This window comes from Crinia signifera, chromosome 19 (genome assembly GCF_055691185.1).
Source record: "Crinia signifera chromosome 19, ASM5569118v1, whole genome shotgun sequence".
In the NCBI taxonomy this organism is placed as follows: domain Eukaryota; kingdom Metazoa; phylum Chordata; class Amphibia; order Anura; family Myobatrachidae; genus Crinia; species Crinia signifera.
This window is the reverse complement of record NC_139226.1, coordinates 142,312,764-142,332,454: the sequence shown is the minus strand read 5'-3', so window position 1 is coordinate 142,332,454 and position 19,691 is coordinate 142,312,764. Positions and strand designations below refer to the sequence as shown.

Genomic DNA, 19,691 nt, shown 5'->3' with positions numbered 1-19,691 from the left:
CCCGCAGAGTCTCCGCTCCCGATACAGGCGATACCAGTGCATTGTGCCAGCCAATCAGATGTATTATACAGCAGCTCCGCGTATATGTACCGTTAGCAACATCATTTGCAGAATTACTGCTCTGTACTAAGATACCGAATCCAAAACATTATCGGACAAAGGCATCAACGGTTCTAGAGAAAAAGTGTAGATGTTGCCCATAGCAACCATAAAACGGTTACTTTATCTGAGACAAATGATAGCCAGAAGCTTGGTACATCTCCCACACAGTGACCGCGAGGGCAGCCTACTCTCATCACTGGCCCTGCCTGCCATATCCTCTCCGCATTATACTGCAGCATGCTGGCCCTGCCTGCCATATCCTCCCCGCATTATACTGTAGCATGCTGGCCCTGCCTGCCATATCCTCCCCGCATTATACTGTAGCATGCTGGCCCTGCCTGCCATATCCTCCCCGCATTATACTGCAGCATGCGGCTGTGTGATGCGGGCATAGATGCCGAGCCATTATTATATACTTTACATGGTACATGTTGGCAGAGTCTCCCGTTCAAATCCCAATTTCCCTACAACCAAAGCAAATTCCAACTAATGAAGGACCCAGCGTGAACCTGGAACCCTTCCCCCAACCCAAGTGTGCCGATTAATCAATTAGCGTCATTATATTATCCGCAATTAGCGCAACATGGCGGCTTCTACAGATCTGATGTGTTGTCCTTGCTGTGTACTTGTTACCGCTTCATGTAGCGCCGGTATAAGGGCGAGAACTGTGCGGCCAGAGCATCGCATGTAACTGCTCTGAATGGGAAAGTCCTATTCATCCCGCAGCCCGGGGTGTTTTATTAGGGGAGGGTTAAGAAAATCCTCTATGAATGGAAAGGGCTCAGTATTTGTGTTGCTTATAATAAGTGCCATTTAAATGCTCTGGGATTATCACATTGGTGGATGTGTGGCGTTAAACCTGTTCGTACAATTACCGGCTTTGTCTCACGGATGGCGCAGCCAAGAAAGGAGACAAGTGAAACAAAACAGCTCTTTAATCGCGTCCTTTCCAGGGTCTTATCAGCACGGAGACATTGTCTTGTTTAATAATACTCATGAGTCAGACGCCATTAGTGCGCCACTAAAGCAGGACGTGGCGCAGTATTCATAGTCCCTGTCCCACTGTGAGTTCTTCCGGGAACTGATGCCGACACGGAATTCGTCACTAAACTACGAGACGCCACATTGTTGGGGGGGGGGGGGGTTCGGTCTTACGTATAGTAAGTAGAACATTTTCCTATTGTTTATACAGAATACAATCGGCGATAACACAGAACTTGGTGTGGACGCATTAAAAAATGTTTGTAAATACGATTTTCATAAGAGAAACACATTGGACCAAACGTTAGTAATTAGGGTGTAAAATGTATATACTTTTTTAAATTGTCACGTTTAAAAGACATTCTCGGAATGGGTATTAATGAGGCCAAATACAGTATTCAAATGATGTTATTAAAATTCATTAATGGCCCATTTAATTACACAATTAAGAAGCAACAATAATGATATGATGATAAAGCCGGTGGCAATAAGAACGGGATAGTAAGAATAATAATAATAACAATCATCGGAAAAATTCCTGCGAGCGATTTCCGCCCAGTAATGCCTGTTACAGACCGGCCATATTGCGCCTGATTTTCTGTGTAACGTTAATGACGTGTATGTAATATGTCTTCCCGCGCACATTGATGGTCTCTGTCGCTATCTGCAGGTGGATCGCCAAGCTCAGTTTATACAGGGCTACCGGATCATGTATCGCCCCAAATCCAGCATTTGGGTGGTGCAAGACGTCAAGTCTCCCTCAGAACGTAGCACCATCCTGGTAGACCTGAAGAGGGGCAGAGAGTACGAAATAAAGATTCGCCCTTATTTTGATGAGTTCCAAGGAATGGACAGCGACGTCCTGCTGGTCCGCACGCCGGAAGAAGGTAACGGTGGGGGAGACTGTGGTGTGAAGTGTTAGGTGGCTGCGGAGAAGGTGACAACAGGCCGGAGAGCCGCTAATTGGGAAGCTCTGGGGTCTGTGCTGCGGATGGAAGTAGTTAGAGGTGATAAGAGGAGATTCTGAGTGTCGGCTTATCACGCTGGGTCTCACGGAATTCGCTGGGAGATAGGAGTACGTGGCAGTGTGTGTGCATGCGTGTGTGTGTGTGCGTGCGTATTGGGTGGAGGTTTTCTGGTGCTGTTTAATAAGTCACCTTAGGCATGCGAGTGTGTTACTGACTCACAGAGGTGTTATATGACGTATCTAGGGGAAGAGGCTGACTGCCAGGCACAGGGATGTATCACTGCACATGAGGGTTAGGTATTAGGGGATGAGGTAGGGGTTAGGCACCCCTCCCCTGTCGGGATTCCCCCAGTGGTCTTCTGACTGCCACCATATTACTTACTAGCTGACCCCCCCGGCGTTGCCCGGGAAAACCTTGTTTTGTTTTTTTCATTTACAGAATTGCTGTAAAATGTCATCTTATGTTGTACCAAAGGCCCAAGATTGTAATTTGTGAAAACCCCACCATAATGTTAGAATGTGTTTGCATTGATACTCAGGTGTGGTGGTGTTGTTGTTTTAAACGCACCACTCCTGACTTTGTGTGTGGTGTGTGTTGAAATTCCAAATCTACTGAGATTTAGCACCTATGAAGCATTTTTTGGTGTGTGTGCCTTGTACTGTTTATGTGTGTATGTGGGTGTGTGTGGTGTGTTGTCAGGGCCGGCGCCACCACTAGGCGAATCTAGGCATTTGCCTAGGGCGCCGGCCACTGGAGGGCGGTATTTCGCCCCCCTTGCCGCCCTGGTACCTGTCCTGCGGCGCTGTGCGTATATAAAGCTGGCGTATATAAAGCTTATTGTCCCTGCAGACAATAAGAAATAACGAGCGCTATCCGGCGGGCTATGCGGAAGCGCTTCTGTTTTGGAAACACTGGCCGCACGCTGATTGGCTGAGATTCAGCCAATCAGCGTGCGCCGTGCGGCCTGTGTTTCCAAAACAGAAGCGCTTCCGCATAGCCCGGCGGATAGCGCTCGTTATTTCTTATTGACTGCAGGGACCCCCCGCTGCCGCCGCCAACTTTATATACGCACAGCGCCGCAGGACAGGTACCCGGGCGGCAGACACCGGGGCGCCCCCACCCCGACTTGCCTGGGGCGCTCCGGTGCCTTGCACCGGCCCTGTGTGTTGTGTGTATCTGTCCAATGTGTAATTGTGTGAGGTATGCTACGTATATATATGTGTGTGCAATGGTCGAGGTCGAAATTCTGAAGTGGGGGTATGGGAAATTGAAGGCTGAAGTTATGTGCACACTCCAGAAAAAGAGGGTGCCGCCACTCAAAAGGGGGCATGTCCTTGAGTGTAGTGTACCGTGCCATATGCCCCTTATACACATTATGCAAAAAAGTAGTAGACCCCCTTACACTTGCCCCTTAAACATTATGCCATGCGGAAAGAGCCAAAATTCCCCTTATGCGACACAGAATGAGCAAAAAATAAAATCACCCGGATTGAGCCAAAATTCATGTTCTACAAAACTGAAAGAGCCAAAATTCATGTTCTACAAAACTGAAAGAGCTAAAATTCACGTTATGCCTTCTGGAATAAGCCCAAATTCACATCATGCCTCCTGGATTGAGACCAAATTCACATCATGCCTCCTAGTTTGAGCCAAAACTCACTTTATGCCACAAGGATTGAGCAAAAATTCACATTATGCCACATTGTGGGGTGGCAGGGACAGAGATGGTGGGATGATGCAGGGACATGCACCTCTATGTCACACTACATGGAACATTCCTCCCACCTGCTACCTGTCAAATTCATCTGACCCGGCTCCTGTTTACATCAATGGGGAAGCCCAACCTCCGGACCGCAGCATCCTGCGGTCAGTAGGGAGGTTGGGTGGGGGTCGCACACAGCCTCCGCTGCTATCTGCTTTACTCTGCAGACAGCAGCGGAGACGGGGAGGAGGTGATTGGATGCCTGTGTGCGGCATCCATTCACCTCGTGGACGTGGGTTGGGGGGGAGGGGGTGCATGGGGTTTGGGGGCTGCCCAACAGCTTACCTTGGTGCTGGGCTTGCCCCCAGCGTGATGATCGGCAGTCCCGGCAGGGGTAATCGCGGTCCCAGCGCTTGGAGATGATGTCACCTTCAAGCGCCACCTCTGTCTACACCGCAGGGGGGCACCACAGTGTAAACTATGCAAATCCCAGGATTTTTGGTGTAAAAGGGGTATAAGTGTGTGTTTATGTGTGTTGTACTGTTTTTGGGTGTGTTGTAATGTATATCAGGGTTGCCGACCCTCCCTGAATTTCCGGGAGTCTCCCGAAAATCGGGACCCCCTCCCGGCCCCCCGGAAGGGTGGGCAACCCTCCCGAATTCAGGGGGGACCCCCGCTGTCCCCCGGATCGTGGCATTAAAATGCCGCAATCCTCGGGTCTCAGAGGAGGGGGCGGAGCTAAAACGGCACAAACGCGTCATTTTAGCCCCGCCCCCTCCACAGAGATACGTGAATTCCCTGCTTTACCAGCATGGGTCGGGGCTTAGTGATGTCACTCATAAGCCCCGCCCCCTGAGCGGCTGCTGAAACTCTCCTCTCCGGGCTTCTCCCGTAGAGGAGAATCTTAAAGTCGGCAACCCTGATGTATATGGGTGTGTGTTGTACTGCTTGTGGTGTGTTATGTATGTGTTTGTGTTGTGTGTATCTGTCCAATGTGTAAGTGTGTGAGGTGTGCTACGTATATATGTGTGTGTAGTGTTCTGTGTGTGTGTGTGTGTGTACAATGTATACGTATGTGTGATGTTTGGTCTATGTATTTCCCCAATTAGGTACTTGTGTAGTATCACGGCTCCCATCGCATGCCATATGTTGTGGCATGATGGCATGCGATGCGATTTTTCCCGTTTTTTGATGCATTTTAGAAAAAATCGCATGCGATGCGATCGTATGCGATTTTGATCACAAATGCATTTAAATTAGTAGGAAACATGTTAAATGCACCCCAAATGGCATTTTTCACACTGTACCACCCCCACTATCAACGCCAACCCGAAGCGTGGCGAGCGCAGCGAGGGGCGGCGGTACGCGTACTACGACCTTTCCATACCCCCACTATCCACGTCGGTGTGGAGTTGAGAATAGAAAGTGTGGCGAGCGCAGCGAGCCACCGAGCCCAAAGCGTGGCGAGCCCAGCGAGGGGACGCGGATACCTTCCCAGGTATCCGCGTCCCCTTGCGTGCTTCACAGGTGTCCGCGTCCCCTCGCTGCGCTCGCCACACTTTATATTCTCAACTCCACGCCGACGTGGATAGTGGGGGTATGAAAAGGTCGTAGGACGCGTACCGCTGCGCTCGCCACGCTTCGGGTTGGGGGTGGTACAGTGTGAAAAATGGCATTTGGGGTGCATTTAACATTCCTAATAATTTAAATGCATTTGGATGCATTTGTGATCAAAATCGCATGCGATGCGATTTTTTACTATACGATGCCCATCGTGGGAGCCGTGATACTACACAAGTACCCCCAATTATTCCCAATTGTTGAAAGCCTCCACCACAATGTTAGAATGTGTCATTCATACTCAATGGCAGCAATGAAATTAGGTGTGGTGTTGTTCCTTTGTGTTTGGTTTCCCAGATCATCAACCTTTTTCCCAGATCATCAATTAAGGCAAATTATACCTTGGTGTTTTTTACATTTCTAAGTGAAATTTCCCCAAAACAGCTTTGAGGTGCACACCACCGGGTCCAGTGGTACCTTGGCATTCATACCATGACTACAGGGCGAGATGTCCGCTGGTAGTCACCTCATTGTGCATCCACTCACCAGTATTAGTGGCTTTAGGTCTGATAAGTGAATAGACAGACATTGGGCAATTGGCCATACACTTGGGCTGGGCTGTCCGCGCTGATGGGCGACATGTAATGGAATTATCCTGATATTGCGCAGATTGCTGCATAGACTTTTCCTGTCATTCCCAGTTCCCAGCGCTGCGCCGCAATCAGTCGCCGTGGTCACAGTGGGAACCAGTAATAGCACCAACATCAGCATCACGTGGGAACCACCGGCGGTCGAGCACCAGAACGGGATCATCCAGGACTATCGGGTGAGCAGAACTGTCCAACGCAGGTCATAATGTCCATGAGCTCATCCATCTGTTTCTCCATCTTTTTGTATCCCCCAGTTTCGTGGCACATGACCCCCTTCGTGGAACGCCAGCACTGACTATTCTTGTTTTGACCACAGATTTGGTGCTTGGGAAATGAATCCCGTTACCATATAAACAGGACCGTGGATGGGACAATGCACAGCACCGTAATACGGGGCCTCGTTCCTGGAATTCTTTACCGCGTTGAAGTTGCTGCGGCAACAAGTGCTGGATTCGGAGTGAAGAGCCAGCCAATCACCATCCAGATCAGTAAGTGCCGGTCCCGTGGCCTGTACATGCGTGACCTGCCGCGGGACCAGTGACACCATCTTCTCTTCTGTTCTGCCCAGAAGCGTCCTCTGATCACGTTCCTGTGAACAGCGCTGAGAACGTCAGTCTGACGGAGCAGATCACGGATGTGGTGAAGCAGCCGGCGTTCATTGCAGGCATCGGTGGGGCATGCTGGGTAATCCTCATGTGCTTCAGTGTGTGGATATACTGCCGCAGGAAGAAGAGGAAAGAACTGAGCCACTATACAGGTAACCAGTGACGGGACCTCTCCCCCAGACAGCAGCTGCCAGTGACAGGACCAGTGCAGTGTGTACAGTGACAGGACTAGTGATGTGTGTACAGTGACAGGACCAGTGTGACATACAGAGTGTACAGTGACAGGACCGCTCCCCTAGACAGCAGCTGCCAGTGACAGGACCAGTGCAGTGTGTACAGTGACAGGACCAGTGCAGTGTGTACAGTGACAGGACCAGTGTGACATACATTGTGTACAGTGACAGGACCGCTCTCCCAGACAGCAGCTGCCAGTGACAGGACCAGTGCAGTGTGTACAGTGACAGGACCAGTGCAGTGTGTACAGTGACAGGACCAGTGCAGTGTGTACAGTGACATGACCAGTGTGACATACAGTGTGTACAGTGACAGGACCGTTCTCCCAGACAGCAGCTGCCAGTGACAGGACCAGTGCTGCGTGTACAGTGGCAGGACTGCTCCTCCAGACAGCAGCTGCCAGTGATAGGACCAGTGCGGCGCACAGTGACAGGACCAGTGATGTGTGTACAGTGATAGGACCCGCGCCGTCTGTACAGTGACAGGACCAGTGCCATGTGAACAGTGACCGGACCAGAGTAACGTACAGTGAGAGGACCAGCGCCGTGTGTACAGTGACATGACCAGGGTGACTTAGTGACAGCACCAGCGCCGTGTGTACAGTGACATGACCAGGGTGACTTACAGTGACAGCACCAGCGCCATGTGTACAGTGACAGGACCAGCGCCATGTGTACAGTGACAGGACCAGAGTGACGTACAGTGAGAGGAACAGCGCTGTGTGTACAGTGACAGGACAAGGGTGACGTACAGTGACAGGACCAGCACCGTGTGTGCAGTGACAGGACCAGTGTGACGTACAGTGACAGGACCAGCGCCGTGGATACAGTGATAGCACCAGCGCCATGTGTACAGTGACAGGACCAGAGTGACGTACAGTGACAGGACCAGAGTGACGTACAGTGTGTACAGTGACAGGACCGCTCCCCCAGACAGCAGCTGCCAGTGACGTACAGTGACAGGACCAGCACCATGTGTACAGTGACAGGACCAGAGTGACGTACAGTGAGAGGACCAGCACCGTGTATACAGTGACAGGATCAGTGCAGCGTACAGTGACAAGACCAGTGCCGTGTGTACAGTGACAAGACCAGTGCCATGTGTACAGTGACAGGACCCGGGTGACGTACAGTGACAGGACCAGCGCTGTGGGTACAGTGACAGGGCCAGTGTGGCATGTGCACAGTGACAGGGCCAGCGCCGTGTGCACAGTGACAGGACAAGCGCCGTGTGCACAGTGACAGGACCAGCACCGTGGGCACAGTGACAGGACCAGCGCCGTGTGCACAGTGACAGGACCAGGGTGACGTACAGTGACAGGGCCAGCGCCGTGGGCACAGTGACAGGATGATACTAACCTGCCTCTCTCTTTGTTTGCAGCCTCCTTTGCCTACACCCCGGCAGGTAATTGCACATTTGTATCTTATGATTAATGGTTTATATCTGTACATGTTATGGAGATATAATAACATCATCTCCTTTATGTTACAGTGTCATTCCCACATACAGATGGGCCCAGTCACATAGCTCCCAGGTAAGAGGGGGTCACGTGTACATGACATGTAACATACACAACTGCCTGGAAAGAGGGGGTCACGTGTACGTGACATGCAACATACACAACTGCCTGGAAAGAGGGGGTCACGTGTACGTGACATGCAACATACACAACTGCCTGGAAAGAGGGGGTCACGTGTACATGACATGTAACATACACAACTGCCTGGAAAGAGGGGGTCACGTGTACATGACATGTAACATACACAACTGCCTGGAAAGAGGGGGTCACGTGTACATGACATGTAACATACACAACTGCCTGGAAAGGGGGGTCACGTGTACATGACATGCAACATACACGCCTGCCTGGAAAGAGGGGGTCACGTGTACATGACATGTAACATACACAACTGCCTGGAAAGAGGGGGTCACGTGTACATGACATGTAACATACACAACTGCCTGGAAAGGGGGGTCACGTGTACATGACATGCAACATACACGCCTGCCTGGAAAGAGGGGGTCACGTGTACGTGACATGCAACATACACAACTGCCTGGAAAGGGGGGGTCACGTGTACATGACATGCAACATACACAACTGTGTATGTCAGGCATGAGGGGCTCATACAGTATGTACACAATATGTAACACACGTGTTCTCTGCATGATGAGATCCATGTTGGTCACCTTTATACATGTGTGTCCCCCGCAGACCAGGAATGCTGGCCACCAGCGCATCCAACTACCCCTGGCTGGCGGACTCCTGGCCAGCGACCAACCTCCTGAGGAACGGCAAGCCGAAGGAGGCCGCGGTCACCTGCTGTCCCGGAAATCACAACCCAGCGGAGAGATACTATAACGGTGAGCCCAAGGCTGCGTAGGAACAGGGAGTAATGCTCTGCTTTGTACAGGACAGGGGGGTAATACTCTGCACTCTACAGAAGAGAGAGTAACGCTCTGCACTCTACAGAACAGGGTGTAACGCTGTGCTCTGTACAGGACACAGGGGTAATGCTGTGCAGGACAGGGGGGTAATACTCTGCACTCTACAGGACAGGGAGTAACGCTCTGCACTCTACAGAACAGGGAGTAACGCTGTGCAGGACAGGGGAGTAACACTGTGCTCTGTACAGGACAGGGAGTAATGCTCTGCTCTGTACAGGACAGGGAGTAATGCTCTGCACAGGACAGGGGAGTAGCGCTGTGCGCTGCACAGGACAGGGAATAACGCTCTGCTCTGTACAGGACACGGGGGTAATGCTGTGCAGGACAGGGGAGTAACCCTGTGCTCTGTACAGGACAGGGGAGTAACGCTCTGCACAGGACAGGGGAGTAACACTCTGCACTGTACAGGACAGGGGAGTAACACTCTGCACTGTACAGGACAGGGGAGTAATGCTGTGCGCGGTGCAGGACAGGAAATGGGCAACCAATCAGATTCCATCTATTATCGCACAGCGCACAGGGTGACTGAGTCCATCACCCTATAAGGGTTCTCCTGCGGTGTAATGACCCGGTGAGGATCCGTGACGACCACCATTGCTGTCCTACCTAATCCTGCGGTTTCTGGCTACTGATGGGAAGTGTAACCCTGGACCTTTGTCACTATTCTGATATTCACAGATGCTGGGATCTCCAACTACATCGCTCAGACAGAGAAATTTGGGACAGGTGTCTCGGATGGCCCCATCTACAGTACCATCGACCCCACCAGTGATGACATGAGGACCTTTAATGGTGCTTTCTCCCAGCACACCACTCCTTATGCCACTACCCCTGTTGTACCCTATGGAGGACAGAACCTGCGCTCCCCAGAATCCGAGGAGAACGCATGGAATGCCCAACCTGGAACGTCCGGAATCCTGTACGCCCAGCCGGAGCGGAACAAAGCTGAGAATGGTAATTCTAAAGGTTCCATTCGTACCTCTACCATAGACCATGGGAATGTGCATATTCGGTGCCAGGTTCCATTGCTGCTCCCGGGATTACATCGCCTGGGAAACGGCCTCGGGCATACTCCCCCCCATGGTAATGGTGGCTCAGCACCAGTCAGTGTTTTGGGGGCACATTTTCGACAGCTGCCCAGTTCTTAGATAATTCTCTATACACTGGTGCCAGGCCGCGCTCATTAATCTGCTCTTCTCCTTTGTTTCAGTTCCCAAGGCTGCAAAACAGAAATCTATGGGGAAACCAGTAAAAACCCCATCTCTGAACTGGACAGAAATTCTGCCACCGCCACCACCAGCCAACGAGCTGAACCAGTTCCAGGACGAGGACTCTGATATGGAAATGAAGTAAGCCCTTGCCCAGTGGCGTTGCCAACTCCTCCTTATGTTGGCATGCCTGCCAGGAGACTGCTGGCAACCCTCTAGTTTGTTTATAGTCATCTCTAATGTAAGATGTTTGTAAATCTGGACCTGGTACAATAGGAGGCGCGTTCCCCAGGGTGCGCAGTAAGGCGACAGGCACATTCCTCGTTATCCGGTGCTATAGGATTGTCACATAATGATTATATACAGCCAACTCTTACTGTTCTCATTCTCTAGCTCCGACACAGACGAATGGTGCCCCCCATTGCCGGAAAGGACCTATTTGATGGAGAACATTCCAGAAGATTGCCCCCCTCCTCCTCCTCGTGGGGAGGCTTCATCTCCAGCTCAGTCCTATGGGCAGCAGTCTACGGCCACCCTAACGCCGTCCCCCCGGGAGGAGATGCACGACTCAGGGGACATCCCCAGACTGCAACAGTTTGAGCTTCCTGCTCATCCACGGTGAGAACCCTAGCAGTGTCTATGGTTAGCGAGCCCAGGTCATGGAGGGGGTATAGAGCCAGCACAAGGGGTGTGGACTGCTCCAGGGGGTGACATTAAAATGCTGACTCCTCCACAGTGATAGGAACCAGATGCTGCAATGTGACATCAACCTGCGGCACCTGGCTCCTGTCACTGAGAAGGAGCCAGCAGTTCTAGAAGAGTCTCAGGGGCAGCATACATTTTCCTGGTGATGCAATCAGACTCCTGCAAGACTATGGACCCTTTTCAGGCAAAGTGGGGTCTTGGCCATGCCAGGTGTCACTGATCCCGGTGCTGCCACTGATTACAGGTGTGACTGGTGCCGGCCAGATCCTCCATGCAGGTAGATGCCCCCACTGGTAGCGTACTGGGCATCTAACCTTATAGCTGGTCATTAATCACATCTGGTGTCTGCCGCAAGGGTAAAACAAGGACCTATGAGGGGTTGTGTCATAGGAACATTGTGAAATAAACACTTAAGTAGAATAGAAAGAGATTTGCCACGTATGTAACAAGGCGACATAGATAATGGTATCACAAGTGAATATCACTTCATTGTTCTCTCTTGTATCCTCGTATGTTTAGGAGGTTGCCAGCTGGATCAGTCCCCATTCCCAGAGCCCCCAGCCCCCCTCTGACACAGAGTAATCCCAGCCTCCACACACTGGTGGAGGGAGGTGACGTACCACGGCACGGCCACAGACGGAACCTCAGCCAGAACCCAACAGTCAGCGCGGAGAACGTCAGTTTCACCAGCACAGGTGGGTACCAGAGATCTGCAGCATGCATCATACACCCGGGGGGGGGGGGGGGGGTGTTTATATACCCTGTACTACAGCTTCTGTATAACCCGGTGTCCTGTGCGTCACTCAATGTATATATTTTGTCTGTGCACCCAGGAAAACCTCAGCCCGTCTTAGCGGATAACCCCAGCGCTACGCCCGGACCAAAACTAAAAGCCAACAAGAAGTCCAAGTCTGGTCACTATCGCAGGGAAGCAAAGCAAGGAGGTACGAGGTTCCATTCTCCTGTGCTAACAATGTGCCGCCACTCTGCGGAGTCTCTGAAAGGGGGCGGTAGAAGGGACAAAGGCTGGTCCTGCTCTATATATGGTATTGTTTTATATTGGGGAACACGAGGCATGTTCTAGAAAGCCAAAACCATGAGGGGTTAATGCTGTACCTACACCGAGTGCAGAAAGGACTGATAACAGAGAACAATAGCCTAGCACTGAGTAATAAAGGACTAGTATGGAGTTTGGTCACCAGTGTGTTAAGGGATTGGTTCTGGTGTCACCGGGGCTGTTATTGTGACAGATACATTGGGATTAGGAGGTTCCCACCATGACACAGACTGCTCAGATGAGATCCCGGGTCCCCTTCCCCTAATCCATTACTGTGGCAGTTTCCCCCTTATCCCAGCATGCTATGTGTAACTACAGTGTAATATCTGATATCCCTACTCTGCCCGGACAGTCAGTGACCTATATACGCCAGTACTGCCCCCAGTTATATGACCCCCCCACGGGGAGAGAGACGGATTAATAACACCCTGTGTCTCTTACAGCTGACAGTGAGATCCCGGGTCCCTTCCCCTAATCCATTACTGTGGCGGTGTCCCCCTTATCCCAGCATGCTATGTGTAACTACAGTGTAATATCTGATATCCCTACTCTGCCCGGACAGTCAGTGACCTATATACGCCAGTACTGCCCCCAGTTATATGCCCACCCCACGGGGAGAGAGACGGATTAATAACACCCTGCGTCTCTTACAGATGACAGTGAGATCCCGGGTCCCTTCCCCTAATCCATTACTGTGGCGGTGTCCCCCCTATCCCAGCATGCTATGTGTAACTACAGTGTAATATCTGATATCCCTACACTGCCCGGACAGTCAGTGACATATATACGCCAGTACTGCCCCCAGTTATATGCCCCACCCCACCCCACGGGGAGAGAGACGGATTAATAACACCCTGCGTCTCTTACATCTGACAGTAATTAGCGGCTCGTACTTAATGGACCCTTTTTGCTGGGGATACAGTTTCCTTCAGATGGGAATTTGGAGGAGGCTGAGTGCGAGTGGAGATTACTGGGATTTCCTGACGGATGCTGTGAGGACGAGACACAGGATTGTAGCAGGAGAAATGCTCACCAGAGATGCTAGTGCTTTCCCTGATTATACACACTCTAAAGGGGTGTACACACGGGGCGATTCTTGAAAGAGATTTTGACTACATTGTCAAAATCCCTTATTAGGTTTGCCTGAATCGCCCCATGTGTACACCGCTTACGATAACGATGTGCGGCCCCACAGCATCGCTATCGCCCGGCCAAATAGTCAGGGCAGGATAAGAATACTGTTGCTAGACTGTGTATTTGGGGCTGGCAGGATGCAGTTCGCCATCTCTCTAACGGCTTAACTACATCTTGATAAACACAGGGCCTAGCCAAAATCATTGGGACTTGTGTACACTGCTTAATGGTCATCAAAGATACCAGCGCTTTTCCTGATTACACACTCTCATTAATGCTCAACAGAGATACCAGCGCTTTTCCTGATTATACACTCTCATTAATGCTCAACAGAGATACCAGCGCTTTCTCTGTTTACACATAATTAATGGTCGTTAGAAATACCTGTGCTATCACTGATTACACACATTTCTGACCTCCCTACTAGCACCTCCTGGAATAAATAAATCCCTGCCAACAGATTGACTGTTCCTTAATGTATAGATTATTCTTGTGCTGCTGATCAGGAATGTGCCGGGCTTGTTTTTTGATCGACTCTAATTTTTGAGATACTGTGTCCTCCCAGTGTTAGTGATAGGACTTGTGTGTCCCAGACGTGACTACCAGCTTCGTTATCACACATTAAACAAATTCCTGTTATTGTTGAAAGGTTGTTTTTAATAGAATCAATGTGGTTTAGCTTTTTTTTTTTTTTTAACAACGACCTTCTTCTAACGATAACAGGAATGTGTTGTATCTGGTAGTCACATCACACATTGATATCTCCTCACTAACGCTGGGAGGACACACATGCATATCTCAACTAGAGTGAATAGACAGATGGGCCAGGCATATTCCTGATCAGGAGAACAAAAATTATTAAAATCAACTCCTAAATCCCTGATAACAGATTGACTGTTCCCCAGTGTAATACGCGGCCAGAAATCATTAGAGAGCGTTAAGGTGCCGATACACTTATATGATTTGGGCCGATCCTACGGATTGGGACAAGATATCGGCCAAAATCGCATGTGTTTGACATCCCCTCTGACCCGATGTGCGGTACCATGCCCATCGGATTGGAGTGGGGAGGATCCGATCCTAGGTATGTGCCAGCGGTGGGGGGTGGGCAGCGTGGTCCGTGCAGCAGGGGGGGGGGGGGGCACTGCGGATGGGAACTAGTTGCCAGATGGCAGGGTGGGAAGCGGATGCTGAATTTTAAAAAATATTTTGAAAAGACTGGCCGAATGCTGATTGGCTGAGAGAATTCTCTCAGCCAAGCAGATTACTAGTTCCCAGCCGCCACACGGACCCCGCTGCCAGCTCCCTGGGAGTTTTTGTAAAAATGGCCAATTCGTATGCAGGACTCCCGGGGAGCAGCCAACTTGTCCTTAGGGGGCCTTAATAAGGACCTGTGCACCCGGACTGACTACCTGTTCCAGGTGAGGGGGTCACACCTGGGCGTTACATGTGCCACCATCCATCACCCACAATGCCACCACATACGCTGCCCCATGCACCCGTATTATAGAGGCCCTGCTACATAGTCTCCTGTTTCTGCAGATCTCCCGCCACCACCAGAACCTCCTCCTGCCGATGTAGAGCCGACTTCCCCCCACATAGAGTGTTCCGCCTCATCCCTGGAGAGAGATACAAGCGCTATGTCCTCGGTGGAGAGAAGAGCCGCCATGGGGAGGGGAAACACAGCAGCCCACCCGCTGCACCATAGAGACGGTAAGCTGGTGCCCTCGGCGGTTATATAGTATCTGTATGGTGCGCCAGAAGCGCCTCTCATTAAACACTTGTTACTCTTCTTGTTCCCACAGTAGATGAAGAAATCATTCCGTACAGTAAGCCCAACTTCCTGTCCAGGAGTCAGCTCTCCAGTAACTGCTCCACATCGGGAAGCAGCTCTTCTCGGGGGTCAGCGGGATCCAGGGGTCACCCGTCTGGAAGAAGCAAAACCGGAGAGCGGAAAGAGGTATGAGGTGCTCTCCGATCTACCATCAGACTATTATTACTAGAGAGGAACGCGAGCAAGCGCTACAGGGGAGATGTGGGGATTGTATTGTGATCATGTGTTTGTATGGGTGCAGTCTAGGGTCTCAGCTGTGTGGCTAACACCTGGTCTATACTACATGCTTGCAGTAAGGAAGGATCAAATGGATTCGCACTAACTTGGCGCTGCAATGGCCGTGGTGAAACGGAGGCCGCTGCTGTTATCCATGTGAATAACACAGCGAGCGGCCAGCGATCACAGACGTCCGGAGCCTGTGAATGCACAGAGGACTCGCGCGTGTACACCGTGGACTGGTCATCAGATTATCGCCAGAGCTGAATCGCCTGTTTGAAAATGACAGTTAGGAGTGGCTTGGCTCTTTCATCCATACACTCGGTGTGTTGCCTATAGAGAGCCTGGGTGTATAGGATGCAGGGGTGTAACAGAAGCCCCCAGCCCTTTGTAATGGTTGGTCTGCACTCAGTGACAGATCTGGTTACGGGCTCCTGGCCCCAGGACATAGTCTCCCTGCTCGGGTTACTCTCTGCTTATCCCAACAGCAAAAAGACCCTTTTTTATCTTCATTAAAATCTCAACAAAACGAACTTCAAAAGATCCCGAGTCAGCGACATCTCCGACACAGAGCCGGCCGGGAAACCCAATAACACGGATCGTGGACACAAACCTCCTGTGTTTCCCAAGTGAAATATTTGCTTTTTCTGCCCCTTGCTGAAGGTGACGGGAACGTGATAGATTTATCTGCCACTGGCCTATCAGGTTATTGATGGCTTCCTTCCAGGAGAGCAAAGTCTGCTCCTCCTGCGGGGCTGCTCCCAGTCACCTGTATCGGTAATGATATCTGTATGACATGGACAGGAACACCACCACCACCTATCATGTTGTAGGGCGCAATAGAGAAATGATGGACAGCTTCATTAGAACATGTACCCTGTAGACTCCCCATTATTACGGGGGGGCACTGACAGAGTGCTTACATTAGGAGACACCAGTCCAATGTGAGGCCGTGTTAGGATTCTAGTAATGACCACAAACGAGTAATGTGATCCTCCCGTCCGGCGGAATGCACATAATTAGTAGTAATGTCATCTGCAGTTGCCCTCAGGCCCTGGGAGGTCCGCTTTATGTTTCTGGAGTGTACAGACACCGGCCCCTGATTTACGGCTAGTGCCCCCATGTCGCACTGCATCTCGCCCCTTCTCGTGTGACCCGTCTCGCTATGTGATCTCCCTGACGCAATAACCAGGATGTTAAATGGGTTTTGCCATTTTGAGCTTCTAAACTCAGTACTTCTGGGGGCGCACCCCAGAGAAGTGGCAGCTGAATCGCTTTGGTGAACACCCTCAAATTTATTTAATTCCCCCCTTCCCCATTGCTGATATTCATGAGAATGCATCGGTCACTTGAAAGGCACAATGTGCCCGCCCGTGTGACCAACAGTGTGTGTGTGTGTGCCTGCCCGAGTGTCCCACAGTGTGTGTGTGTGTGTGTGTGTGTGTGTGTGTGTGCCCCAGGGGCCCACAGTGTGTGTGTGTGTGTGTGTGTGCCCGCCCAAGTGTCACACAGTGTGTGTGTGCCCGCCCCAGGGGCCCACAGTGTGTGTGTGTGTGTGTGTGCCCGCCCCAGGGGCCCACAGTGTGTGTGTGTGTGTGCGCCCGCCCGAGTGTCACACAGTATGTGTGTGCCCGCCCGAGTGTCACACAGTGTGTGTGTGCCTGCCCGTGTGACCCACAGTGTGTGTGTGCCTGCCCGTGTGACCCACAGTGTGTGTGTATATGTGTGCATGTGTCTCACAGTGTGCATGTGCATGTGTCCCACAGTGTGTGTGTGTGTGTGTCCGCCTGCCCGTGTGACCCACAGTGTGTGTGTGCCTGCCCGTGTGACCCACAGTGTGTGTGTGTGCGCATGTGTCTCACAGTGTGCATGTGCATGTGTCCCACAGTGTGTGTGTGTGTGTGTGTGTCCGCCCGCCCCAGGGGCCCACAGTGTGTGTGTGTGTGTGTGTGTGTGTGTGTGTGTGTGTGTGTGTGTGTGTGCATGTGTCTCACAGTATGTGTGTGTGTGCCCGCCTCAGGGGCCCACAGTGTGTGTGTGTGTGTGTGTGTGTGTGTGCCCGAGTGTCCCACAGTGTGTGTGTATATGTGTGCATGTGTCCCACAGTGTGTGTATGTGTGCATGTGTCCCTTAGTGTGTGTGTGTGCATGTGTCCCACAGTGTGTGTGTGTGTGTGTGTCCGCCCGCCCCAGGGGCCCACAGTGTGTGTGTGTGTGTGTGTGTGTGCATGTGTCTCACAGTATGTGTGTGTGTGTCCGCCTCAGGGGCCCACAGTGTGTGTGTGTGCCCGCCTCAGGGTCCCACAGTGTGTGTGTGTGTGTGTCCGCCCGCCCCAGGGGCCCACAGTGTGTGTGTGCATGTGTCCCACAGTGTGTGTGTGCCTGCCTCAGGGGCCCACAGTGTGTGTGTGTGTGCCCACCTCAGGGCCCCACAGTGTGTGTGTGTGTCCGCCCGCCCCAGGGGCCCACAGTGTGTGTGTGTGTGTGTGTGTGTGTGTGTGCGCGTGTGTGTCTCTCAGTATGTGTGTGTGCCCGCCCCAGGAGCCCACAGTGTGTGTGTGTGGGTCCGCCCGCGTCAGGGCCCCACAGTGTGTGTATGTGTGTGTGTGCCCGCCTCAGGGGCCCAGTGTGTGTCCGCCCGCCCCAGGGGCCCACAGTGTGTGTGTGTGTGTGTATGCGTGTGTCTCTTAGTATGTGTGTGTGCCCGCCCCAGGAGCCCACAGTGTGTGTGTGTCCGCCCGCGTCAGGGCCCCACAGTGTGTGTGTGTGTGTGCCCGCCTCAGGGGCCTAGTGTGTGTCCGCCCGCCCCAGGGGCCCACAGTGTGTGTGTGCGCATGTGTCTCACAGTATGTGTGTGTGCCCGCCCGCCCCAGGGGCCCACAGTGTGTGTGTCCGCCCGCCTCAGGGCCCCACAGTGTGTGTGTGCGCGCACAGAGATGCACAGTCTCAGAAAAACAGTATATTGGAAAGTATTTTATTTTTACAGATGCCACGAATGTGGTCGGTGCTGCGTCCTCTGGTCACTGACTTCCTGTTCTGTTGTTTCCCCCCAGGAGAAAAGATGAAGCCCCGCTGCCAGGGGACGACACTCACAACTCTTTCCTGCCAACTCCTCGTACAAGGAAATATTTTGTCAAAGACACTTTAAAACTTTTCCAGTATTTGTTGGTTATTTATGGACCTTTTTCTTATGTTCTGTGTAAATAATGATCCGGTTTCCTGGGACCAGGGCTTTCTGGAGACTGGAGACACCGACTATATTTATAAAGTGAAAAAAGCAAGTTGTACATTGAGATTTTGCTGTTTTGAACGTGCCACGTTTTCTAGTAAGTATGATATGTTTGCACTCATGCGTGTACAGAACGACATGACGGAAGAAGAAGCACAAGGCTTTGTTGCATGCGGTTCGCTCACAGAACAAGAGCCGGAGAAGCCTGCCACGTACGTGCGCAGGATCATGGCCGGAGAGGTCAGGACGTTACGGTGGCCGTAGGAGGCCATTACACAGGTCCGGCTGCTTGGAGATGACAAGAAGATGTCTCCGCACTAAAGAACATCCTCTAGTTTATATTTAAGAAGAAATATAAATAAAATGACCAAGACCGGAAGCACGCGGGAGGAGGAGCCTAATGTGACGCAGTTAATGAGAGCCGTCCATATGACAGACAACTTTTAGTCTATCATGGGTGGCATTGTGCCCCTGCCCGGGCAGCGTCCTGTGACTGCACTGTGATAGGCCCAGAATGACATTTTGTATGCTACAAATAAAGATTTTTTGCTAAACATTCCAACCGTTCCCTCATTGTGCATCAAGGTACGGACGACATGGGAACCTTCCGGTAGTATGAGGACCGGTCAGGGAGACTCCCCTATGTGCCGCAATCTCCTGAACGTCTGTAGGTGGGTCCAGTGTTACATGTCAGCAACAGTGATATACTGTGGGATTACGGGACATTGGACGGTAGATGGAAAGATCTAAAAATTAGAAGGTTCTCCATTTATATGACTGCTATGTACAAGCAACGGGCAGAGGTGAGGTAAGGGTGAGGGCATAATGCCAGGAGACAGGTGAGGGACCGAGAGCATGATGCCAGGACGAGGGTAGCATTCAGGGGTACAGATGAGGGCAGAGGTGATGTTCCCGGGGGTACAAGGGGCTGCATGCAGGAGTACAGCGGAAGGGCGGTGGTCATAATGACAGGGTGAAGTGCCAGGAGAGAGGTGAGTGCAGCATACAGGGATACAGGTGAGGGGGCAGAGGGCATGATGCAGAGAGAGAGGTGAGGGC

General features: G+C 51.7%; 1 protein-coding gene across 4 annotated transcripts in view; it reads left to right on the top strand.

The window, feature by feature from the left end:
* The window catches only part of ROBO3 (roundabout guidance receptor 3), a 354,186-nt gene extending 334,998 nt beyond the window's left edge, over window positions 1–19,188 (top strand). For 3 of the 4 annotated variants that reach the window (XM_083163562.1, XM_083163561.1, XM_083163564.1), the window contains 15 exons: window positions 1,754–1,970; window positions 6,015–6,139; window positions 6,280–6,451; window positions 6,532–6,720; window positions 8,183–8,206; window positions 8,294–8,336; window positions 9,018–9,166; window positions 9,929–10,204; window positions 10,461–10,599; window positions 10,852–11,076; window positions 11,683–11,858; window positions 11,997–12,107; window positions 14,897–15,067; window positions 15,160–15,314; window positions 18,457–19,188. In XM_083163562.1, the coding sequence (XP_083019688.1) occupies window positions 1,754–1,970; window positions 6,015–6,139; window positions 6,280–6,451; window positions 6,532–6,720; window positions 8,183–8,206; window positions 8,294–8,336; window positions 9,018–9,166; window positions 9,929–10,204; window positions 10,461–10,599; window positions 10,852–11,076; window positions 11,683–11,858; window positions 11,997–12,107; window positions 14,897–15,067; window positions 15,160–15,314; window positions 18,457–18,468 (2,184 nt within the window). In that variant the 3' untranslated portion in view covers window positions 18,469–19,188. The remainder of the gene's footprint in view (window positions 1–1,753; window positions 1,971–6,014; window positions 6,140–6,279; window positions 6,452–6,531; window positions 6,721–8,182; window positions 8,207–8,293; window positions 8,337–9,017; window positions 9,167–9,928; window positions 10,205–10,460; window positions 10,600–10,851; window positions 11,077–11,682; window positions 11,859–11,996; window positions 12,108–14,896; window positions 15,068–15,159; window positions 15,315–18,456) is intronic. The other variant, XM_083163563.1, reaches the window with a different exon arrangement.
* Window positions 19,189–19,691: the final 503 nt, after the last annotated feature.